Below are 26,488 nucleotides of genomic sequence, written 5' to 3' on the forward strand. Positions count from 1 at the left end.
CCACATCAATATCTTTAAGACATATACAGCTTTGCAAAACCATGTGAAGGCAATGCATACAGGCCACTTGCAACAATATTTTAAATATTTTCTTCTCAATTGATCCCATTTCAGAACACTGCTTTCAGTAACTCAATTAATCATATTTGCACTCTGAGGAAATGCCCAAAACAGAATAAAGTGCAAAAAAATTCAAATAAAATAAGATGTTTTTTTTTGTTGTTGTTTTAGTGGTGGCACGCGTGCCTAGGGTTGCCGACCACTGATACATAGAGTCACATAAGTTTTACTAGGTTTACATCTGTTTTAGTAGAAATGTGTCAGCTTAAAGAGGCAATGCCATTTTCACTAAATGCTCTCATCTGGTGAAAATGGCCGAGGCGACGGGCGTAGAGGGGGTGAGGATGTGGCCAACAGAAGGCTTTCCCAATAAAACTAACGTCTTCCCAGCGAGGGTCTCTGCCCGCTCAATGAGACACACGAGCACGGCGTCATTCGTCTGCTGAGCCCGAGGGACCGAACGGAGAGGGATGACCAGCTTTTAGAATTAGCATGGGCTAGCATCGCTGCAAGCAGGCTAGGCTGAGACATACGGGGGGAGAGGGGACACGCCCCTCTCTGATTAGGCGCTTGCTAGTCCTCCCTGTGAATGAGCTCATAGGGACCCACCACCCATACATTCATCACCACCACCACTACTGCATCCATCACCACCACTACATCCACCCCCACCCCTACATCCACCACCACCCCTACATCCACCACCACCCCTACATCCACCCCCACCCCTACATCCACCCCCACCCCTACATCCACCCCCACCCCTAAATCCAATACCACCCCTACATCTACCTTCACCGACCCCAGGCCCCAGCCCCTGAACACATAGGCAGCCCAGTAGTCCTCCATCCAGGATGTTACCACAGGGCTACAGTGCAGGATCAGCCTGAAACACAAAGAGACACACGCACACACACTCTCACCACATCCCCTCTAGCTCCCCAGCGGGGAGATGCATACATCTATCAGAACTGAGGGCACTGAACTGTGTGTGTGTGTGTGTGTGTGTGTGTGTGTGTGTGTGTGTGTGTGTGTGTGTGTGTGTGTGTGTGTGTGTGTGTGTGTGTGTGTGTGTGTGAATGCACACATGACAAGCTCACACACTTCATTGGACTAATTCCAATGCACCTCCACTGCCATGCAAGTGAGTGCATGCACTGACACACACAGACACACACTAATACACACTAATAGATGCACTACCACACATAGACACATGAATGCACTGAATAACACATACACACACTTTTAACACATGCACTGACACACACCGCACGCACACACACACACACACACACACACACACACACACACACACACACACACACACACACACACACACACACACAATTACTAACATAAAAACACACACAGACACGCAGACTAATGCATACAACCACACACTAATGCCAACTGACACACACACACAAACCTTCACACACACACAAAACATGCACTGACTAACACTTACACATGCACTAATACATTAATGCCCACACACACAAACACACGCACACACACACCCTCACACACACAACAACACACACTGACAAACATCCTAATACATGAATGCCCACACACACACACACCACCGCAACACACACCAACAAACACACTAATACATGAATGCCCCCCCCCACACACACCCACACACGAACACTCACACACACATCAACCCACACTGACACACAGACTAACACATGTAGTAACACATTAATGCCCACACCCATACCCATACACACACACACACACACACACACAGTGGCGAGCCTAAGGCAGGGTGTGGAGGGTGGTGGAGGTCAGCCTCACAGCCTGTGACAAACAGACTTGGGAAGATGTTACAGTGACCTCCACTCATCTCAACATTGTCAACTAGAGACGCAGGAGACTACAGGAGAGAAGAAGGTCCATGCAGAGACAGACTGGGGCTGCAGTCAGTGGTCATGGTGCCAAAGGGTTCTGGGAAAGGGAGAAAAGGGGGGAGAGAGAAGGAAAGGCAAGAGAAAGGAGAGCAAGAGAGAATGAGGGGGGAGATTGAAAGAGGGGAGAGTGGGAGAAGGAAGGGAGAGTGAAAGAAGGGAGAGCAGGAGAAGAAACAGAGAGAGGACAAGAAGGGGAGAACGGGGAGAGTGCCAAGAAGGGAACGAGGGAGGGAGCAATAAAGATAGGCTGGAGAGAGAAAGAGAGAGAAAGAGAAAGAGAGAAGGAAGAGAGCGATAGCAGGCCAACAAGTGTGGTAGAAAATAACAGAAAGAGATAGGCAGACGGAAGAGAGAAAGGGTGAGAGAGAGCGAGCCAGTTTGAAAACGGCGAAGGAGTAGGGAGAGCATAAAGAGACGGAGGGGTAATAAGTTCTCCTAGATCACCGCATGGATCGGCTCCTACTACCATAATGAGCTGCATCAGACCGCGGGAGTGCTGTGAATGTCTGGGACACTGGAGGGAAAAGAGCCATAGAGAAGCATGTATATATATATATATATATATATATATAAACATTCATCCAAAAAAAGTATGGCCTTGGTGTTCCTTTGAACACACGCCACAGGATCCGGGAAACGTGTGGATTTATTTCAGAGAGAAACAGAAGATGGAGAAGGGAAATAACGATGTCTTTTAAACCCTCGGAGCTGTCCAATGCTATTCATTTGGATTTCTTGGGGCAGCAGCGCCTGATGTAATAGATGATGCAAAGGTTGGAGTTTTGAGAACGAGCAGACGATAACAGAATGGCGGAGCTGAGGCAGTGGCTGGTAGACCCTGTTTGTCCAGACTGTGACCCCATAGCATGAAGTCTGGGGTCCTTGTTCTGTTAATACTCGACGGACAGAGAGACAGAGCATTCGATAAAGAGAGATAGAGAGACAGGTGGATAGAGAGACAGATAGATAGATAAAGAGAGATAGAGAGACAGATTGATATAGAGAGAGAGACAGATAGATAGATAAAGAGAGATAGAGAGACTGGTGGATAGAGAGAGAGAGAGAGAGGCAGATAGATAGATAAAGAGAGATAGAGAGACTGGTGGATAGAGAGAGAGAGAGGCAGATAGATAGATAAAGAGAGATAGATGGATAGAAAGAAATCGGTGAATTCTCAGTACCAAAGATAAAGGTATGCCGCCCATCATAACAACACTCCCCTTCCACTTATCCCTGACGGGAATCTCACCCGCTGAAAGGCCTACACACCTTGGTCTTGGTCGTTGATAAACATTCCCATGGCAATAGATATGATTTGTCGGAAAATCTGCGAAACGCAGATAGTCGGTCACCTTAGGTTAGTTTAGAACCAACACATTCATTCGTATTCTTGAAAGCAGAATCCTGGAAGATATTGGGTGCGACAAACACCACCGCTTTGAACTTTTGGTGAATATACTGTGTGTGACACGGGAGCTAAATAATTCACTGGTAACCAAACACCACAAATCACAACAACGTTTATGCAAGCCGAGGAAATCTAAACTCCTGCCATACATTGCTCTTTATCTGCTTATTAGAATAAGCTTGTTACGTATACATGTATGCACATGCATGTTCACTTTTTGTTTATGCAGCACCCTTAAGAACAGAAACAGGTGATGCAGGGGGTACTCAGTAGGAACTGATTGGTCACCGGGGGGTTCACTTTTTAAAGATTGGGAACCACTGGAGGCTTCAAGAGTGTGGCAGTTTGTTAGGTAAATTGAGCCACACCTGCCGGCTGATGGAGGGATAGTTATCTCGCCTGAGTCACCCAACCTTTGAGCTGACACATGGAGGTACAGATATAGACACAGAGAGACAGGCAGACGGGTGGACCTACGTTGTAGAGGATGTCCACCCAGCCCTCCATGGTGATGCACTGGAATACGGTGAGCACCGCGAACAGGATGTTGTCAAAGTTGGTGATGCCGAAGTTGGGGCCCGTCCAGTACTCCTTACACTCTGTACCGTTGGGACACGTCCGGGCCGGGGGCTCCTTGCCACACGGCCAATCAGTGACCTTGTCACCTGGCAGAGGGGGGGTGGGGGGGAGCAGGGAGAGAGGGACATTTATCAAAAGTTAAAGCAGAAAGCAACACAACTAAGCCACAAAACAATCTTGCATATGAAACCTAGAAAGACTGAACACATCAGGAAGGACAATGAAGTGGTGTGGGGTTTTGATTAGCTCCCAGTTCCTAAGGGATTGGGTTCAAATCCCGAGTCAATCGGCTGTAAGCGGCTTTGGATAAGTCCGCTAAATGACTAAATAGTGAATAGCGGGAATCCAGTTATCCGGCCTAACTATGAATCCACCACATCCATTAGAGACGGAGAGTCACGCTGACTTCTAGCCGAAAAACACCCCAATCTCCATGAAGTCATGGCAACCAAGCAGGAGGCACGCGTGACGGCCAGGGGAGGGGCGGGGCCGCTCTCGTGAAACAACCAAGATTTGATGCTTCCCCCTCCCGGATCAGAGGCCACAGCTATGGTGAGTCATGCTGGGAGTGATGGTGCTTTCAGGCCGGCCAAACACAGAAAGACCCCCCACCGTCGATCCATTCCATGCTTCCCATTGTGCCCCGATCCATTTTCATATACTACCAAAAAGACACAGCCTCCAGATTAGCCATTGTTTGTTACGGACGAGTTTCGGTTACGTTTGTGTTGTGTTTGTGTTGTGTATGATACCGTTGTTTTACTATCTGGCTATGTCTTTTTTACATCTGTGATAGGTTTGTGTTACTAGTGGGCTATGTCCATGCTATGTTTGTGTTACTATATTGTTCTGGCTATGTTACGTCTGTTACGATGGTGCTATGGTTGAGTCCAGTGAGTTGCTCTTCTTGGGTCAGACTTGTTTTTCATGTCTGCTACATTTTTATCGAATCCGTTACGTTTCTGCCATGTGTTTGTTCCATAAATAACACGTTTGGGTCGTGATTGCGTTGGATAAGCCGGTCTGTGTCACGTATTTTCATAACATCCTTGTGACACGTTTCTGTAAAACACATCACAATGTCGCACGTCAGGTACGATGGCTGGAGTGTTTTTTCTTGGGACTAAACCAAAGTGTTTAGCCCCCATTCCTTAACAATGACCTTGAGTAATCACAGCAATGACCAACGCTGCCTCCTATCAGTACCAGGACTACAGAGTCCTCAGGCGTTTGGTGTTTGAGAATTAGCATGAGCCAGTCTTCAGAGGCTAGGCTTCCACATATGGGGGGGAGAGGGGACGCGCCCCTCTCTGATTGGCCCAGCGGTGAGACCAGCGACAGCCCGCCTGTCTTCAGAGCGGTACGGAGCTTGGGAAGACAGGCGGGCTTGCGTGGCGGCGGAGCCAGAGCAGCAGGTATCGATCGGAGAACCAGGAGGGAGCGGCGTTCATCACGATGAGGGAGGAACAACAACTGTCAGAGCGGAGGCCATGCTGCCTCTCCTGTCGGTTTAGGAGGGGGTTTGTTGCACTGGTGTGGTTACACGTAGAAAGACTCACAGACACATGCACACACACACACACACACACAGGCAAACACACTCACTCACTGTGATTGTACACACACACACACACACACACACACGCACGCACGCACGCACGCACGCACGCAGTGAGAGCTCCGTACCGGTGTCGATGGTGAAGCAGGTCGTGTGGAACTTCCCCATGTAGAACTCCACCCCGATGATGGCGAACATGACGATGGCGAAGAAGAGCAGCAGGCCGATCTGGAGCAGAGGAACCATGGCCTTCATGATGGACTTCAGAACCACCTGGAGACCTGGGCGAGGAAGAGAGAGGTTCAGATACACAGAGAGGGAGAGAGAGGTTTAGAAGCCAAGGGAAAGAGAGGAGAGAGAGGGAAAAGAGAGAAGAGCGAAGAAAGAGAGAGAGAGAGGACAGTATGATGAAAACCGAAAGAAAGAGAAAAAGTGAATAAGCAGATAAAGTGAGTTCATGTTCATTATGTACATAAGATATTTTATAGACAAGAAACAGCTTTGAAAAACACATTTTATGTATTCCTGTAGGGTATCTATTTTATATAATAAAATAAATCTAAACTAAACAAACACTGCTCCTCTTCGTATAATAGTATAATATTCATATTTCACTGTAAACATTTTACATCTCACAACCACCTGCCACTGACCAGTCAGTAACCTAGCAACAGTGCGTCAGTTGATCGCGTGGAACGCAGGTGCAGAATGTACAGAAGGTAAAGTTTACCACCTGGGACTGTGTGTGTGTGTGTGTGTGTGTGTGTGTGTGTGTGTGTGTGTGTGTGTGTGTGTGTGTGTGTGTGTGTGTGTGTGTGTGTGTGTGTGTGTGTGTGTGTGTGTGTGGCATAGTCTCTGTTCTTTGCCTGGTTTAGTTCCACATCTAGGTTCTGGTCTAGGTTTTGGTCTAGGTTCAGGTATGGTTGTTGTTTAGGTTCTGATGTGGGTTTTGCTCTGGTTCCTGGTTGCAGTTATGCTCTAGGCTCTGGTCTAGGTTCTTCTCTGGTTCTGGTCTAGGCTCTGGTCTAGGCTCTGGTCTAGGTTCTGGTCTAGGCTCTGGTCTAGGTTCTGGTCTAGGTTCTGGTCTAGGCTCTGGTCTAGGTTCTTTTCTGGTTCTGGTCTAGGTTCTGGTCTAGTTTTTGGTCTAGGCTCTGGTCTAGGTTTGGGTCTGGTTCGGGTCTAGGTTCTTCTCTGGTTCTGGTCTATGTTTTGGTCTAGGCTCTGGTCTAGGCTCTGGTCTAAGTTCTTCTCTGGTTCTGGTCTAGGTTCTGGTCTAGGTTTTGGTCTAGGCTCTGGTCTAGGTTTGGGTCTGGTTCGGGTCTAGGTTCTTCTCTGGTTCTGGTCTAGGTTCTAGTCTAGGTTCTGGTCTAGGTCCTTCTCTGGTTCTGGTCTAGGTTCTGGTCTAGGTTCTGGTCTAGGTTCTTCTCTGGTTCTGGTCTAGGTTCTGGTCATACTTGGTATTCCTGACACCAACTTGAGGGGTCTCAGGACTCGGACTGCCCGCAGGGTCCTCAGGTCGAGACCACGGTCTGCACCCACCGTCGTCAGGATGCTGAACACACACACACACACACACACACACACACACACACACACACACACACACACACACACACACACACACACACACACACACACACACACACACACACACACACACACACACAGGAAAAGAGGAAACTAAATTGATATTTTAGCATGGATTAACGACTCCCTTTATGGGTAACTATGGAAAAGCTGGAGAGAAAAAGAGAGATAAAAGAATGAAACAGAGAAAGGTGGGGAGAAAGACCACGGTAGAATTTGAACTCAGCAGAGGAAATAACAAATAGAACGGCAATAAAGCAGAGAAAATGCTTAAAAAAATAACATGTTTTTTCTACAAAACTCAACCGCATTCAATGATTTGCCAGCATTCTTTGTAATTTCCTTATTTCTGTCAGAAAATGTTCCTTGGGAGTGTCTCGTGTGTCGTTGAGATGCTTCACTTTGAAGCAAACCTCTCAAATGTTCAACCAAAAGGTTGTCAGAAATGTCTCACTCTTTGACTCTCACTGAAATAAAATAATATTTTAAAGCCACCTAGGAAGGCGGCATAATTGCTAAGTAACGTCATGGGAATTGGTTGTCACGGCAACCGGGGAGAATTGCCGGGATTGCATGCTGCACCCTCACACTACATACTACTCTAAACCCTATCCATCAACTACATTGTGCATATGTATGTATGTATGTATGTATGTATGTATGTATGTATGTATGTATGTATGTATGTATGTATGCATGTATGCATGTGTATATATGTTTATATGAGGACTAAAGCTTTAGGTGAGGAAAACAGATATTTATGGTTTAATTATTCAAAATGTTGCTACTAACCACGACAAACAGATGCAGACTTCTTGAATAATGTAGACAATTACTCTAATTATGACAATAATAATCATTTGGAGTAATAGTGGTGGTAGTAGTAGCATGAGAAAACATTGTACCAAAATAGTAAAGTTCAAACACAGTTCACCAATGTCTACATTGTGGTAATGACATTAGTGTGTGTGCATGCGGGTGCATGTGGTAGTGGGTGTGTGTTCTGCTCTATTAGTCCGTGGTGGTCTAGCAGAAGTGAGGGAGAGAGAGAGCTAGAGCGAGAGAGCGAGAGAGAGATAGAGTGAGAGAGCGAGAGAGAGAGAGAGAGAGAGTGAGAGAGAGCGAGATAGAGCGAGAGAGAGCAAGAGAGAGAGAGATATTGAGAGCGAGAGAGATAAAGCGAGAGAGATGAATCACAGCAATGCATTGCTCCATATAGTGCACGTAGCCCAGGCGGTGTGCTGCACAATGTGTGCATGTGTAAGACTTGATGGCTGGCGACACAGCTCTACATGTGCAGCCATCTATCTGCTGTACGTACATCCACAGCCAATCAGAGGACACACAGACCCATGAATCACCCTGGCTTGGTTGTCCCTAACGTCAGTGAATCACCCTGTCCTCATTGTGGCCTTCCACCACCCAGGAGGGGCGAACGGACACACTGCCTCTGAGCTGACCCCCTGAAAGCAATGGCAGTCAGTGAGACCATGGATACAATATACATATGAATGAGATAGACTTTATAGAACATGTTTGTCCATCCATCCATCCCCCAAGCCATCCGATTATGCATCCATCCATCTATCTATCCATACAACCAAATAAACCATCCAACCATCCATCTTGACCAAACTGTGTGTGTGTGTGTGTGTGTGTGTGTGTGTGTGTGTGTGTGTGTGTGTGTGTGTGTGTGTGTGTGTGTGTGTGTGTGTGTGTGTGTGTGTGTGTGTGTGTGTGTGTGTGTGTGTGTGTGTGTGTGCTTTGTGCATTTCTTTGTTGTTATAGATAGGGCCTGTATGTATATATAAATGTGTGTGTGTGTGTGTGTGTGTGTGTGTGTGTGTGTGTGTGTGTGTGTGTGTGTGTGTGTGTGTGTGTGTGTGTGTGTGTGTGTGTGTGTGTGTGTGTGTGTCCGCGCATGTCAGTGTGTTCCCCGTAAGAATAAGGTAAAATAAGGGTAACTGTGTTGCACAGACAGACAGCCAGCCAGTCAGACGGACAGACAGCCAGGCAATCAGCCAGTGAGACAGTGAGATGGTGGCTAGCAGTGCTTGGGGTTTTAATATCCCTTTATCATTCCCACAATACGTCCATGCTGGCGCCAGACTGCCACACAGGAAATGTGGTGCGAGGTGATGCTATCAGCCAGCAGTCACCAGGCACGAACACACTGGCAATGGCATCTCATCCCCCCTCTCTGTGCTCCTGCAGGCCTTAGTATTCACCTAGTGGCCGTCTTGGATCCAAAGGGAGGCCGGGTGGGGAGGAACTGAATGAGAATTCCACAAAACCCCCCACTCCCCCAGCCGAGCATGGGCTTGCATGGGGGATTTCATCATACATGTAGTAGCCCTTAGATCACTGTTACCCTTGTGTTGCTGTTTGTTTGTTTTTCTCTGTAGTCTGTTTTAGGGAATGGCACAAATTTGAAAATAAACACAGACACACACACACACAAATCCACACATGAACAGGTTTTGATGAACACACACGTGTTCATCGAACATGTTCACGTGTTTGCATATAAAACCTCAAAGACAGGCAGCACACACAGGTGCACACCTACTTACGCACACATACAAACACACACACACACACACACTCTCAAGCAGCCATTTCCCCCTGAGCTTCAACAGATATATCTCCTCCTCCTGTGACTCAGCCGCTATCAGTGGATTATAAATAGAGCCACGGCCACGCTGCCCTTAAGCACACATGGAACCTAACAGCACACAACCAGGGCAGACAGACAGGAAACCACACACACACACACACACACACACACACACACACACACACACACACACACACACACACACACACACACACACACACACACACACACACGGACACACACACACACACACACAAAGCCATTGGTGGCGAGAACAAAATACAATAACATCTGAAATCCAAATAGACATCATTAAATTACCAAGAAATCTGCCAGAATTGAAAAACAAAGGATTGATGAATCAGAGAATCCTCCTTTGGTTGAATCACTGACTGGAATTAGACGAGATGGTTATCACATTCTGCTGTCTAAAACTGTAGAAAAACAATGGTACTGAATAGATGGACAGATAGGGCATTGAGGCACACATATAAATGAAAAGATAGACAGACAGACAGATGGATTGAAAGGAAATTGAACAGCAGCACACATTAGGTCAAAAACAAACATGGATGAACAAACACACATTCAAATTTACAGTAGACTGAAAATAAACAAATCCATGTTAAATAATAACCTGTATCAAAGCAACAAAACTATCTGTATCAAAGAGCTGGGACGGTTGTAACAGCGCCCTCGGTCTCTCGGGCCGGCCACGCACAACCAGAGCAAACAGTGGAGTGTTGAGACTTAACCACATGGGAAAACACAACAGGGAAGATATTACGGAAAAAAGAACCTCAGAGGAAATCAACCCGTCACTCCTACGGCTTCAAAACAATTCACAGCCGACAGACAGGAGACGTCGGCTGTGGGAAGGCAGGGGAAGCAGGCAAATGGAGAGGCAGCGATAGTGTGAGAGAGAGAGAGAGAGAGAGAGAGAGAGAGAGAGACAGAGACAGAGACAGAGACAGAGAGAGAGAGAGAGAGAGAGAGAGAGAGAGAGAGAGAGAGAGAGCGTGAAAGAGATAGAGAGCAAGAGCAGAGAGGAGAGAGCGCGAGAGAAGCCGATCGAGAAAGAAAGAGAGAGAGGAGGGAGAGAGAGCGAGAGAGGAGAAAATGGGTTGAACAAGACTGAGGGATGTAGTGTAATGTGTAATTACCGTGGGCCCAGCCCAGCTGTGGGGCCGCGGGCTCTGATGGGGGCTTTCACACGTTTCTGTAAGAAGAAGGACATGTGGCCCCCGCGAGACACAGCGCAGAAAGACACACTGACGCCCTGTCTTATGTTTAAAACAGTCTGTCTGTCTGTCTGTCTGAGTTGTTCCACCGTGCTACGTGATTTTATTTATAATATTAGATTTTTTTATTATTAACTCGTTATAAATTAATTCTATTTATTTTAGAGTTCTAAGTCTATATAGGGTACTAAGTGGTATAGATGGTTGATATGCAATTTAGGGTTCAATAAGTTCCTATGTATGCATGTGTCTAAAGCGTGTATTAATTACAATTCTATGTTCTATATGTTGTTTTATTCTATATGTTCCAGTTCTATTACTATTTTCTCTATTCTCTATTCTCTATTAATGTTCAACGTCTTCTGTATATTCTAGCGTTCTGTGTTCTGTTATCCAGTGGGTTTTTAGCTGCAGGCGTGCGTGTGTCTCAGTATGCGTGCGTGCGTGTGTGTGTGTGTGTGAGTATGCGTGTGTGTGTAGCGCCAGTTGCTCCCCAGCTACCCTCTCCGTCCTGTGTGTGTGTGGGCCAGCTTATGAGTTGATTATCTGTAGAGCAGCCAGATGGTGAGTGGCCTACCTTCCTTAATGTTGGTCCACATGCCAGCATGTCTCACAGCAACGACACCTGTCCGTCTCCACCGTGTTCCCCTGCTCTCTTTATATGGCGTTCTGTTACCGCCTGCTGGCCTGTTGCCTCATATCAAACATGATGATCCTATCACTTAACACATATCAATCTGCTAGTCTCCAACTATTCTCTAGCTTTCCATCTGGAATGTTATGAGTCTCCCATTATGGAGCAGATCTTTGATTTAATATAGGTACCTCTTTTTCAGCATGGTTTAATAAAGAGCGCTTATATATATATATATATATATATATATATATATGAAATATTATATCATTCTATTTAAGAGGATCGATAATGGCTTAACCATTGGAGATGCAGGCGTCATGCTCCTTACTCTAAAATACCCTTAATTCCTTTTCTGTGATCGCAAGACAGTGAAACTCCACAAAGACGATGCACTGTTGACTTCCACTTCAGTTCACAGTTCCCTCTCTTTCTCTGGTTCCCCAAGATCCCCTCAGAAGGAGCCCCCACCAGAAACCCCTCTGAGCGTCCGTCTACGGTTCAGACCAGCGGGGTCAACGGGAACAGGGCTCGCAGACACCCCGGCTCGCATCGGCGGGAGGGAAGAGGTCGAGGCAGAAATAGAGGGCCTGGCTTTTTTTCCTCAGGCGGTGGAACAAACGTGCCATCAGGCGGCAGGCCGAGGTGACGCCGGTAGAGGATGTGCCCGTCCGCAGAACATTTTGTATATCGGGACTGGGAGAAGGAGTGAAGCAGAAGAAGGAGAAGAAGGAGAGGCAGTTGGCTTTGGTTGGCGACGGCCGGGAGATAAGCCATGAGTGATGGTGTGAGGCTGATTTAATTCAGCGCGTGGGGCTGCCAGGCGGGGCAGGACCCCGGCAGATTACCGCCAGCGCTCGGCGGGACGGAGCTTAACTCAGCTGTTGGAGGAGAGTTAGGGGGAGACGTTTCGATGCCTCCCGCGACCAGGAGACAATAATGAAAGAAACACAGAAAGTACACCTTTACTGTGCATCGCATAGATTGGCATTTAGCAATTTAGCAGATGCTTTTACCCTAAGAGGCGGGTGCTCAGACACAGATCGGTCTAGAAGACTAAGCGGTGGGCTGTGGACACTGGGGATCGAACCCGGTACCATTCGTCTGAGGGTGGAACAGCCCATCCCAGCAGAGGGTGAACTGAACTACAGAAGAGAGGAGGGCGGGGCTGAGCAGGGAGTGACCCAACCCCTGCGGAGGCGGAGAAAGAAAAAAGGAAACGTTTTTCTCGGCAGAATGAGAGCGGAGCGGGGTGAGGCGGTTGCCATGGTTACGCGTACACCTGCGGGACTGGGACGGCGGAGCAGGTGGTGAAGGTAAAGATCAAAGCACCTGTCACTCATCCCAGACAGGTGGTCTCCTCCGGCAGGGGAGGAGCCTGAGGTAAGGCTAATGGATGACCTTTGGGGAGAGTATATATAGAACACCATCTTTCCGGCTCTGCATCACAGAGACACTGTTATTCCACGATGTCCTTTCAGGTTGGCTTTGTGTTGGCGGAGGACCTGTGCCCTACTACATTTACCATGCTTTTATGAGAGGCCAGGTCGAGTGAATGTTGAGATAGATGCCATTAAGAAGCAGGGAGAGGTTAGGCGTCTTTAACCCAGAACCTTTCATCTGCAAACACACTGACCACTACACACTCCCGCCCCTGTGCAAGGGCATTGTGATATCACACCGCAAGTGTAACATTGCACACGAACTACTATTAATACTAAATGTGCTACAATAAGACAATTTATGTATTTAGCCATTTTGACACTTATCCATTGTTGCGTTTGTTATTTGTGGATCCGTTTCATTAATGAACAAGCAGGGTTAGGGCATCTTGCACAATGGGGCCTACAGGTAGACTGTGGACATGTGTCAATCCAACGTACAACCTATAGTCTGGTAGGATTTGGACTACGACGAGAGACAGAGACAGAGACAGAGACAGAGAGAGAGACAGAGAGAGAGAGAGAGACAGAGCGACAGAGAGACAGAGAGACAGAGAGACAGAGAGACAGAGCGACAGAGCGACAGAGCGAGAGAGAGAGAGAGCGAGAGAGAGAGAGAGGGAGAGAGAGAGTAGTCCTGGTATTATGTGATCAGAGTGGACAGCTGTGTCAGAGTCGGAGGAGCATGCGTTTCCCAAAATGCCCCGGATGACAGAAGGAGGTTCTAATGAACTCCTCTAGGCTGCCAGTACTGCACGCAATTACCCACAAACACACCCTATCCTGGTATTACCATGTGGCATATACATACTCGCTGGGAACATACATACTCGCAAACATGCACGCACACACACACACACACACACACACACACACACACACACACCTTAAATGAGACTCATATACAAGTCAGAGTGGATGGGGGAGAGAGAGGTGGCTCCCTTAGAGCATCAGACAGCCGGATGTGAACAGTAAGAACCTTATTGACCAGACGATACAACGTTGTCACATTCCAGATGAATCATTCCCTCTGTCTCCTGCCTCACCTGCTGCTCTGTCCACACAGATGAAAAGCCTTTTAATCAGCCTTGTGTGTTCTGCTAGACGCCCTTATAACGCACACCAGGCCTGCTGTTGAGAGGGCCTGGTAATAGTGTGCTCCAAGCAGAGCTGAACACACACACACATACAGGTACACACACACAAGCGCACGTACTGGCACACACATACACAGATACAGAAACACACACAAGCGCACGTACAGGCACACACATACACATACGCATTCATTAGGTCTACACAGCCATGTATTTCAGCCATAAAGACCATTCTTTCAGTTCTTGACTGACAGCTCATGTCACAGAGTAAGCAAATATAATGAGCAACTGTATATTTTTATTTTAAAATTCCGACTGGGTGCTGTTCTTTTTGGTTGCAACAACAGCAAAAAAATGTTTCATTTTGTGGACGGTCACTCCAAGAATCTGTGTGTGGGTGTCTGTTGTCAATATTCTGACATCAGCGGGTCATGAGTTGGTGTAGTGCTAAGTTAGCATAGCATAGCTTCTTAGCATAATGCTTTTTGTATCCTTCCTTCAACGTAGTCTATATATTTTGTGTGGTGGTTCAATGACCCACGCAGATGGTAAACTGTTTCTAAAATGATGATTTTGCAAGCATTTAGACAAGGAAATGTCACAACGTGTCAGTTAACCGAGCTGTGAGGTAGGTCAGAGCTGGTGAAATGTTATCTAGGCGCGTGCCAGTCAAACCAGGAGCCGTAACGTTGGGCAGAGGTCAAGGAATCTCTTATAAATTAACTATATATATATATATAAATATACCTCTTCTCTGTACCTTTAAGGAAATTACTCTTGAACTGATGACGTTTTAAACAGTCGCTATAATAACGAATAACATATCATTTGGGGGTAGAGGAGAGTCACACTCAGTGAATTACTTTTATATTTATTTTTAAATTAATTTTATTTCGACCATCAACATATGCAAGTACTGCTTCATACACATGTTGTAAAAAATGTGCAGGCTGCAACATCCAGCCTGTTTCCACCGAACATTCACAGGGAAGCAGGAAAATGTAAGTCATTATCCCAAATCGGAAAACAACGGAGAACCCAAATCCAGGACCAATGACCTCAGAGGTCCACTCTTCCGTGATGTTTCTGCAGGAAACAGAGTGGATGTTGCAGACCACGACTTTCCCAGATCATGCGTACGAAGCACTACTTGTTTGTTGGATTAGTAGATGGCAAAGTGGGACTGTTGGGAGTATGTCGTGGGACATGCGCTGGCACTACAGTGGAAACACGGCCGGTGTTCTGGACCCCAGCGTGTGCAGCAGCAGAGCCAGAGTGGGGCTGGACAGCCAGTCCGGCATCGTGATTTACGCAGTCCCAGGGGAGGTGTAGATCTCACAGGTTGTCCCAGGAGAGAACGCACTCATATGCTGACTCCACAGGCTGAATTACATTTTCCCCGTCACTCTCCTTGTGACAGGGTAGGGGAGTCAATCCTAGGTGCCAAAGTAGGTTTCTACCAGTCCAGTAAAAAACCAGACCGGCCTGGTCCCTGTCCAACATTCACTTGATCAAAACAAGCTACTTCTTACAAAGTGTCAAATTAAAGTGAACATGAAGTGTCCCAGATGCATCACCCCTATGACTCCTTGTAACCCCGAATCCGCCACGAAAAGATGCTGGAAAAGATGTTAGCACCCATGCTATGATAATGCTACCAGAAATAATGTGTGACAGCTCTGCCTCAGGGTTGATGCAGAGGTATTCACTTCAATAGAAACCACAAACCATTCGCAACAACAATTAAAAAATGTAATATTCAACCAACTATATTAACTATTCTAACCATATAATCCAACAGTACCACAAATATCATTATATTGTTGTAACAGGTTAGCTTTTAAACTTAAATGGTATTCAATTGGTGCCATCATTATTCTATTGTCAATATTGACCAAAGTAACTGCTAAATAAACAAACTATACAGAAGCTATATCTACACACAGAGGCCTGTGGCTACTAGCAAATCTGCCATAATGTGAAAATTCTAAAACAAACCTTGTCAGTGTTGTAATGAGGAGGTTATTCAGGAGACCCTGCGGAGCTTTGTCTCACACAGAGAGGAGGTGGGGGAGGGGGAGGAGGAGGAGGAGGAGGAGGAGAAGAAGGGGGAGGAGGAGGAAGAGGAGGAGGAGGAAATAGAGGAAGAGGGAAGGGGAAGGAGAAATGAAAACGGGTGGGGGGGGAGAAGGAGGTAGAGAAGGAGAAGGGGGATGAGGAGGAAGGGGGAGGGGGGAGGAGGAGCTGACGGATGAGGAGGAGGAGAAGAAGGAGGGGGACGAGATCGAGGAGAGGGGGAGGAGGAGGAAAGACCAGAAGAATATGGTTGTGCAACATCCTATCATGAGATAATTGGAACGGAAATACTCATCATACTATCTCATGACGTCGAACTGAAATGAAATCACAGAAGCTCTTGACATCACCAGGAACAAAATCAGTCTTAAAGTGATCCTGGCCAACCATCATTTCCACTCATAGGATCACTGTGTGCATACTGAGTTTTGCTCAAATTAAAATGCAGTTGGTTATGCAGGGTTCGGAAGTGTAGGCTATATTATCTCCTACTGAATGAATTAACTGGTGATGGTATTCAGTGCACAATCATGGATGCCCATTGATTGGATTTATTTATTCATTATGTGCAGTGTAAAATCCTCCATTATGTTGCCATGCTGCGTCACATTACCGTGACACAGTGAGCTATTTATTTAAGAGTTCTCTGGCCTTGGTTCCTGTTTGAGGGCTGCTTAGCCGCACATAGAGAGAAAAAGATTGACCAGCCGCACAAAAATAACACTGCACCGCCGGGCTTCGTATTCCATGCAGAACCTTCAGCTGAGCACGGACGTGCTCCGCTGTGGGCGTTCTGCGGCAGAGGTGTTGCGTCGCGTCACTGTCCCATGTATTTTCTCCGTTAGCATTTGTTTAAATGCAAAATTGCCGATGGCCGTTAATCAAACAGGACGAGTTGTTTCAAGCCTTAACTTTTCAGTATTGAATGCCGGGGCTTAAACAAGGGAGCTCTTACACACACAACCGGCCAGCCTCATTATGTGTTGTACTATTGGGACAAGCTCAGAGCAACGACCGGCCACTCTGACCTTAGTGTAGGGGTAAGGGGTTTGCTACGCTAGTGAGGAGCTTGCCCAGTGCATCGAGACAGCCTACATTGGGGTGTGCGTTGTTACGTGATGTGCTGTTTTGTGATGTGCTTTATGTCTTTATGTTTATGCACACATGCGTACAGTGCGCTGCTCATGTAATGTGGTCATGAATCTGTGAAATGTTGATCTTGATATCTGCTGAATGACTGTGTAACTAACACTATGTAATAGCAAAAGATAATATTTGGATTATCCGTTTTAGAAAGGCCTGACCAGAGACTGGGGCTGCAAACTAGCCAACTGGCTAGAAACCTTCCATGCAACACATCTACAAACAGTGTTATGGCATTGACTGGGATAATTATGTATGTAATAATGTGCGCTGCATTGTCCCTGACAAATAAACTAATACAAAATAATAACAAGCTCGCTGGTGCAGTTCGATGGACACATGTTTGGACTGAGGGGTGAGCCACCCGAACAGGGACGTCTGGGAACCAATCAGAATGCTCAGAGGAACCCTGTAGGCGGCCACAGGCAGCACACGCTGATTCAACATTCAACGCAAAGAGAGAGAGAGTGGCTCTGAACCCAGGGCTGTACGAGTGTTGGAGCACTGGGACGGCCTCATCTCATGCTACCTGGTTGCGTCTCCCACTATGCACTCACACCGTTATGTGCACTCTATCCACTCAGAGAAACGGACTCAGGAATTTCTTCTTTTTGAATTAGATCTCACCCCGTATTGTTACAACCTGGCTCCTGAGTTGTGACAAAACCAAAGCAGAATGACTTAATAATATGACTGTGTGAAGATCTGAATGGCATCTTCACTGTTTTTAAACATGTTTTAAAAGATTCACGTGCTCCTGTCTGGCTGGTTAGCCGTGATAGTCCGCAGCTGTGGCTCGTGGGCTAATTGAGCCACACCCATTCAGGTGCTCTTTAAGAGGGCCAGAGTTTTAGACTGGGAGGCTGGAGTTGTGCAAGTGACTCGACAGTTGTGCTGTGTTTTAAGTAAAGAGATGCTTTTTAACAACAACAATTTGCGTGAAGAAAGCTCTTTTTCACAGACTGAATGACTTAAAAATACTTAATAAACATAACTGAAAGTATTTATTTGGAAATCAAAATAAATCAGAGTGTAAATCAGTCAAACTGTGGTCGCATGGGCGTATGAATGGGGGGGAGTGGGGGGGGGGTCAAACAAGAACAAACCAAATCAGGAGTGGGAGCATAGTGCAAAGAGGAGGACGGCCAAGTGGCCCAGCTTGGCTGCCAGCTGAGCGCCCCCAGAGAGAGGGAGCTGGCAGGGTGTCAGCCCTCATATACCAAAGACATGCATATAGATGCCGCATTGAGTTCTCCCACCCGTTGCTGCCGTTGCGCAAAGTCGCCGACATGTTTGGAGGCAATGACTAACCGGTAAACAAATAGAAGTCAACATGGCAGCGGCGATCTTTCTGGATCAAAAGGCCTACATGTTAAAATTTCTCAATCGATTTGAGGAATGCCTGTGTACATATATCAATGTCAAGGCCTGAAACAAAAGACAACAAACAAGCAAAGAAGGCAGGAAGGTGTGGGGTGGTCGTAATATACATTACTGTGCACTTGAATGTAGACTCGTACACTTACAATTACAAATGCAATTACAAAAATATACAAATACTAACCGCTTGTTATGTTATGACTCCGCAAACCTCATCCAGTTGTCCTAAACCCGCTTGTGAAGCAATTAGAATCTGCTAAATTGATTGCATACTTTGCCTCAGCTCAACCTCACCCAAGCAAGTGTCTATGGATCAAAGCGTCCGAGGCGAACTGACTAAATGACTACGTGTTCACCCAGCTGTGGGGCTTCAGCCTGCCGCTGGGCAACAGAAATACCGGCTTCAGAAGTCGCTCTCAGACATGGCGTGGCGCGTTGTGTCCAACAAGACGTAGGAGGCCCTGAGAGCCCATTTCTAAACGCACTCAGTGTCTGTTTGTAGTGTAAATGCAGCCTCCCTGCTATTTATGCCCGATCCAAAAGCTTTGAGTGGTTGTGATGAAAGTCAAACTAATTCAAACACGGGGGAAACAACGGGATCTCTCAGGTGGTGCCCTGCATCGATGACGTGCGACGTGTAGGTAAAGAAAAACCCACAAACGCCGGATACGAGTTGCTTATCAGTGACTAGCTACAACCGCAGCTAGTCAGTGTGTATTGGAGCTCTGCTCGTTTCCATTACGATTCCTATGACAACTGTTTATAACGTACTCTGACGGTCCCTGTCAGAGCGTGTTCAACCCCTATTGAGAAAATTGTGTAGTTGAGAATATGATTACGGGGTGTCTCCATTGAATTCAACACAGTTAATTTTTCACATTGATAACCGTATCTTCTCTGTGCCGTGAAAGGAGCACTTCCTTCCTGAAAGGAATACTATTCCCAAAGATGGTATGAATCATTCCAGTGACTGTTGGTCAGAGCGTTGGTTGTTGAACGCTTGAACGGACAAAAAAATGCACACAGGAAGGTTGGAAACATCTTTGGTGGTATAAAGGCAAAAGGCAGAAAAAAAACAGAATTGTTTTCCTTCCTGCTCGTGCAGAACACAGAAATAATGACGTGTCTCCGGCTCCACAGAAACCATCTGTGCATTAGGAGGAGACCCGAGGAGGCCTGTTGGAAGGGATTGTGGGTGTTCAGGATGGTTAGGTAAGAGCTGGTGGCTGAGAACCAAATGGCTGAGCGTGTCTGTGATGGGAAAAAACTGGAACATTGCTAGAACACGTCTGACACACACGTCAACGGCGTCTGACAGATCCGGCCTGCAATCGGATGGAGTTGACACACACACGCACGCACACACACACACACACACACACACACACACACACATACATTTAAGTACACACACGCCCACACGCACCCACACACACACACGCACACACACACAAACACACACACACACAATGGTTTATTCACCCATTGTATTTTGACAACCCAACACACTTTTTACTACATTTCATGGTGATTCCCCCCCCCCCCTCCGACACAAGACGCACACACTCTCACACACCACACTAATGTTATTCATTCAACAAAAAGCTACGTTATAAACACATAATTGTGTCTCTTTCGGCTGTTTAAACGCTTTGAAATAGACCCAATGGGGGGTGGGGGTCTTTTCAATTTCAGCATGACGGGGACAAATTAAAAATGTAAAACGCTGAAGCGGATTTAAGTGAACGGCAGCAGTAATCCGTTTGGAAGCATCCGGCTGAGACATTTCACCGTCCCGCGATTTGCTCGCTCCGTCAGAGGAACCCGAGTGCATTAAAATACACTTCTTAGTCTCACAGATGCCTTCGTCTGTTGGAGAACCACGGGGGATTAAAACACACACACACACACACACACACACACCGAACAGGGTTTAACCAGACAATGGAGTCGATACCTCCTCCTTTCTGACATATAGCAATGGGATACAGTACATAGTAGTACTAGATATTCTAAACCAGGAGGTCATATATAGCATATACTATAGACGGGATATACTTAATAGACACCAGATACGTCTAGATAGACTAATATTTACAGTAGTAGTCTACAGATCCAAGTACAAATCTACGAGGTTTACATAAGTATACACACACACACACAAGTTCCATAGAAAACAAAATATAGTAGTAGTACTAGACTCCTCCATAATAACAGTAGACACTAGATACTAGGTACTAGATACCAGAGAGTCACGATATCCTAGATACTAGATGTAACCCCTGGTCCCATTATGTTGTATCTTTTACGTCAATTCTAAACCACACTATAAAGCTGCGTCTGTACCGACAGGCAGCAGCAGGTCATAGCAGCAACACAGACAAGACAGACCGAGACGCACCGAGACGTTGTTTGATGTCCGACGGTCCCCAATGTCCATTAGCCATGATTAAACAACACGGGCAGGGGGGAGACAGGGGGGAGACAGGGGGGAGACAGGGGGGGACGGGGGAGGCGGAGGTGGGCGACCAAACACAGCCTCATCCACCCTCCTTGCCCCCCGTGTTAATTTCCTGCCTAATGGCGCTGATAACAGCGGCAGTGTGCGCCAGTCGTGGGAGAGGTGACCTATGCTTCATAACTCATAACATGATTATGGCTGTAGAAATATGAAATGGTTTACCAGGTCCTGTGAGGGTCCCTGTAGCTCATCATTGTGGGACTAATGTACTGCATGGGGTGTGTCGGGATGCGGCCAGACGAGTGTGTGCTCAGTGAGGACATGTTGTTGTTTTTCCAGAGTGCTTTCTGGGAATTGCATAGGGTTTACCCACATACACGGACACGCACACACAAAAACCTGGAGCAATATGGTGAAGATAAACGAGGCGATGCAGGCTATCAAAGTGATTCATTCAACCTCAATGGTCACTGCTATTCTGCTATTCTCAACCCAAAGTCACAAGTAAAAAACAACGTGCCTGTGCATGTGTGTGTTTGTGTGCTGGCATGCAAGCGTGTGTGTGCACGCGTGTGTGTGTGTTTGTGCGTGTGCGCGTATCTGTGTGTGCATGCATGTGTGTGTGTGTATGCATGTGTGTGTGTGTGTGTGTGTGTGTGTGTGTGTGTGTGTGTATGTGTGTGCGTGTGTGTGTGTGCGTGTGTATGTGTGTGTGAGTAACATAGCCCAGGGTAATAAACTCATTAGCACTCACACTGTTAATCAACCTAATGGATGTTTGGTAGCAGCCTCTCTAATCAGAGAAGCCAGGGTCCCCGCATCACCAGCCTCACCACTGTGGAGCGGTTCACCAGCCTGAACACTGGAGCGGTTCACCAGCCTGAACACTGTGGAGCGGTTCACCAGCCTGAACACTGTGGAGCGGTTCACCAGCCTGAACACTGTGGAGCGGTTTACCAGCCTGAACACTGTGGAGCGGTTCACCAGCCTGAACACTGTGGAGCGGTTCACCAGCCTGAACACTGTGGAGCGGTTCACCAGCCTGAACACTGAGGAGCGGTTCACCAGCCTGAACACTGTGGAGCGGTTCACCAGTCTGAACACTGGAGCGGTTTACCAGCCTGAACATTGTGGAGCAGTTCACCAGCCTGAACACTGAGGAGCGGTTCACCAGCCTGAACACTGTGGAGCGGTTCACCAGCCTGAACACTGAGGAGCGGTTCACCAGCCTGAACACTGTGGAGCGGTTCACCAGCCTGAACACTGTGGAGCGGTTCACCAGCCTGAACACTGTGGAGCGGTTCACCAGCCTGAACACTGTGGAGCGGTTCACCAGCCTGAACACTGTGGAGCGGTTCACCAGCCTGAACACTGTGGAGCGGTTCACCAGCCTGAACACTGTGGAGCGGTTCACCAGCCTGAACACTGTTGATAGCACACGTCAGGTACTTTTGCCTCAGATCTGCTAGAATTGCATAAGAAATAGTTGTTTTGATGAAATGTTTTCTTCTTTTATTTTTGATTTATATAATTTTAGAATTTTCACACACACAAACACAAAAGCTCACACACATCGACACATTTTCACACACACAAACACAGAGACAAATTTTTACACACACAAAACACACATAACCCCCCCTCCCACACACACACACACACATTAATTCATTAACATTAACATGATGTCTTTCTAAATCCCTGGCGTTAAACTGCAGTCGAGGTTGATGCATCGTCACTGCGATCCATCTCTCCTCCACAGAGGTTGGGGGAGGGGGGGGGCGACATGGGGGAGAGAGCTGGGGGGAGTGATAGAAGCGAGAGGTAAACCTAATTCCTCATTTAAAGTCTAAAGCCGAGAGCGCCGTCTCCCCGGCCCTGGCGTACGGGTTACACAGTGAGTGGTCCCACGCCGCGCGCATCTGTAAGGCAGAGGGCCTGCGTCTCCGCGGGACCTGCCCGTCCACACCCCTGGAAGGGCCACACAGGACAGGGACGGCCTGCGCACTGCCCCCCCCGCCCACCACACGCTCCCCTCCACAGGGGACAGAGAGGCAGGGGGAGCCATCCATGCTACGGCAGGTAGGGACGGGGGGAGGCAGGGGGGAGGGAGCGGGGGTTGGACATGGAAACACAGGGGATCCAATTTGGAAAGAACACAACTGAACTTCAGATCTGAGACGCTCTCTATGCCAGGAGTAATCTGTTATCCTCTCTCCCCCTCTCGCCTTTCTTCTCTTTAGCTCCCTTTTTCCCCTCTCTATTTATTTAAGTTGTTGTGTTTTCTCTCTTTCACTTCTTTCGTGCGTCTCTCTCTCTCTTGCTCCCCCCTTACTTTCTTTCCTTTACATCCCCCCTATTTTTCTCCCTCCCATTCTCCACCCCCCTCAATCTCTATCTGTCGCTTCTTTTGAATCTGTTTTGAGTCCCTCCTTGCTCTCTCTCTCTCTCTCTCTCTCTCTCTCTCTCTCTCTCTCTCTCTCTCTCTCTCTCTCTCTCTCTCTCTCTCTCTCTCTCTCTCTCTCTCTCTCTCTCTCTCTCTCTCTCTCTCTCTCTCTCTCTCTCTCTCTCCCCCTGATCCGTCTCCATTATGGTGGGGAATTGGAGCTGAAGAGGTTTGCGCTGAAGCCCCCGCGTAAAGCCGCTAATGTACAGCATGCACACGCACACGCACACACACACACACACACACACACACACACACACACACACACACACACACCCAATCCCACACACACACACTACAACACACAATCACGCACAAACAGAGGATCACCACACATACCCACGGTACGTTCCACAACAAGATCGCTCCACACACACACACAGAGACACAGTTATCCCCCCTCCCCCAAACCGCTGGTAGGGCGTCTCAAAAGAGGCAAATTACATACATCCTGGAACTAAAAATGGATCACTAACAAATTGATTAATTGCTTCTTATATATATATATATACATCAGTGGAGGCTTCTCCAGTGAGGAGAGGGAGGAAGATCCTCCTCATCATTGTTGAGAATAAAAAGGTAGATTGTCCAGACTACTGTAATGAATCAATGCCCTTAAATATGACTTTAATGCCTTTGTATATGTAATGTTCATTTCCCTGGGTAAAGGGACATTAGCACCCCCTATCACCTCTTGACAATTACTTCAGGGAGGACGTTCCTCCCTCAGCCTCCATTGACATATATTTCCCCGGCGGCCTGTGAATAACTTGGGGTTCAATGGGAGAGAGGAGGAAAGTTCTCCTCTGAGTGGGTGTGACTAGCTAAGGGATCTTGGATCCCGCCTACGCCTATTCAAGAATAGCCCTGGCTGCGCTATGAACCAATAAGCAGGAGTCCTGTCTGTGGAGCAGCCTGGAGAAGGGGTTATCCCCTCACGTCTAAGCTACGAGAACCAACGGACCCGCTCAGACGAATGCCTCGCTTCCACCGAGCGGTGCGCTACTGTTCGTTGCGGTACAGTGCGGCTCTGTTCGCTTATCTTGGCGTTTCCGTAGCCAACGGCCTGCCCGCGGCCGGGCAGGGCTGCCCACGGCCAGGCTGCCCGTGGCCGAGCTGCGAAGTCCTCGAAGAGGATTGACTTGATCTAAATGAAGTCCCGCAATCTTAATTGGCTTAACACCATGACCAACATTCTGAAACATCCAGTAAGATCCACATTTGCCTCAAACAATGTTACAGCCCATGCAAATAGTTGTGAATTAATGTTCTTGTTGTTCTTTTAATTGCTTGTTACTCTGACCGTTCTGTTCGATATTGTGGAACGGATGTTAGTGAATGATTCAGAGCATGATGCATTTTAACACTTAAACTATTGTAGCTGAAAATAACATAGCCAAATTATAACCATAGCTTCAGTCATTGAGGCAAAAAATAGGCCAAATGATAGGCCCTAGTTTTTTTGTTTTACAAATCAAGAGAAGGCCAGGCCTGATTTGACTAATTGGCTCTGCATCCTTTCTTCCTGCCCTTTTAGTCCAAGACATGCTGCCCACCAGCTTTCAAAGTACAATGCTGCCACTGGTGGATTTCTATCAATGCACATAATTATTCCTCCCTACTATTTTGTAGTTCACCAAAACACCCTGAAACAACTTCAGTCTCACATACTTATACCACCATACGCCACTAACAGTGCAAGCAGGCCAATGGCAGCCAAGCACGCAGTCCTTCCTCCCTCACTTTAAAACCACCGGCCGCCACTGATGATGTCAATCATGAACTTCAAAAACAATAGTGCAATCGGAAATATTTAATGTAATAAAAGTGTTCTTATCACATGTAACATTTTTGTTCATTTATTTCATGATTCTGAGTTAATGCAATGAACAAGATATCTCTGTTTCTGTTATCAGACCAGATCCCATTGGACCAGCAGGAGTAGCAGAAGTCACACTATAGTGTCCTGTTTCAAAAACATGGTTGAGTCTAGAGCTATTTATGCTAATGTGTGAAAACGTGGCGACACGTTTGTGTTTTCAGGAGCAGATATGAAGCCTCGGGGCTAGAAACAGGAAAGGACCGCCCTGGAATGACAGGTATAATCAGAGACATGGAGCAGGTCCCGGGCAATATGTGTTCCCCGCACACCTACCAACCCGCACTGAGATAATGACTTGCAACACACACACACACACACACCGGGTAACGCACACTGTTAGTACACACTACTGCTGGTGCACACTGCTACTACAGATGGATGCTACGCACATGCTGATACACAAATACTGGTAAACACTTCTAGTGCACACCGTAACAGGCTGTGTGTACACACTGGGCCATGGTATCTCGTTCGGCCCGCTATCAGTTGAACGACCAGAGTGCAACCACTAAAATAATAGTGTGTGTGTGCGTGTGCGTGTGCATGTGTGTGTGTGTGTGTGTGTGTGTGTGTGTGTGTGTGTGTGTGTGTGTGTGTGTGTGTGTGTGTGTGTGTGTGTGTGTGTGTGTGTCTGGCACAGCATGTGCATGGCAGCATGTGCATACATTGTGAATGTGTGCGTTCCTACCCTCCTAAATAATGGATCTCAAAAACCTGCCAGGGTTGCAGCATGAGTAAACAAGTAAACAAACATGGTGTACGCTACGTGAGGGAAAACACAACACACTCCGATATGGTCCAAGTATAAAAATGGATAAACGCTTAAATGTTCATTTTTTTCATTTTTCTAGCTCGGCTAGAAAGCTTAAAAATGAATCATTACATGGCTGGATACATAACTGTCTAACATTGATATAATGTATACAATCTGTTATAGAAGAGACGAGCCAAAACC

At 47.0% G+C, this 26,488-nt stretch overlaps 1 protein-coding gene across 1 annotated transcript in view; it reads right to left on the bottom strand.

The window, feature by feature from the left end:
- The window catches only part of cacna1bb (calcium channel, voltage-dependent, N type, alpha 1B subunit, b), a 114,304-nt gene that overhangs the window by 66,650 nt on the left and 21,166 nt on the right, over nucleotides 1-26,488 (bottom strand). Inside the window, exons 4-6 of the mRNA XM_060037966.1 lie at nucleotides 6,982-7,079; nucleotides 5,656-5,808; nucleotides 3,868-4,055 (exon numbers count right to left, since the gene is read on the bottom strand). Coding sequence (XP_059893949.1) covers nucleotides 3,868-4,055; nucleotides 5,656-5,808; nucleotides 6,982-7,079 — 439 coding nt within the window. The remainder of the gene's footprint in view (nucleotides 1-3,867; nucleotides 4,056-5,655; nucleotides 5,809-6,981; nucleotides 7,080-26,488) is intronic.

This window comes from Gadus macrocephalus, chromosome 19 (assembly GCF_031168955.1).
Source record: "Gadus macrocephalus chromosome 19, ASM3116895v1".
NCBI lineage: Eukaryota > Metazoa > Chordata > Actinopteri > Gadiformes > Gadidae > Gadus > Gadus macrocephalus.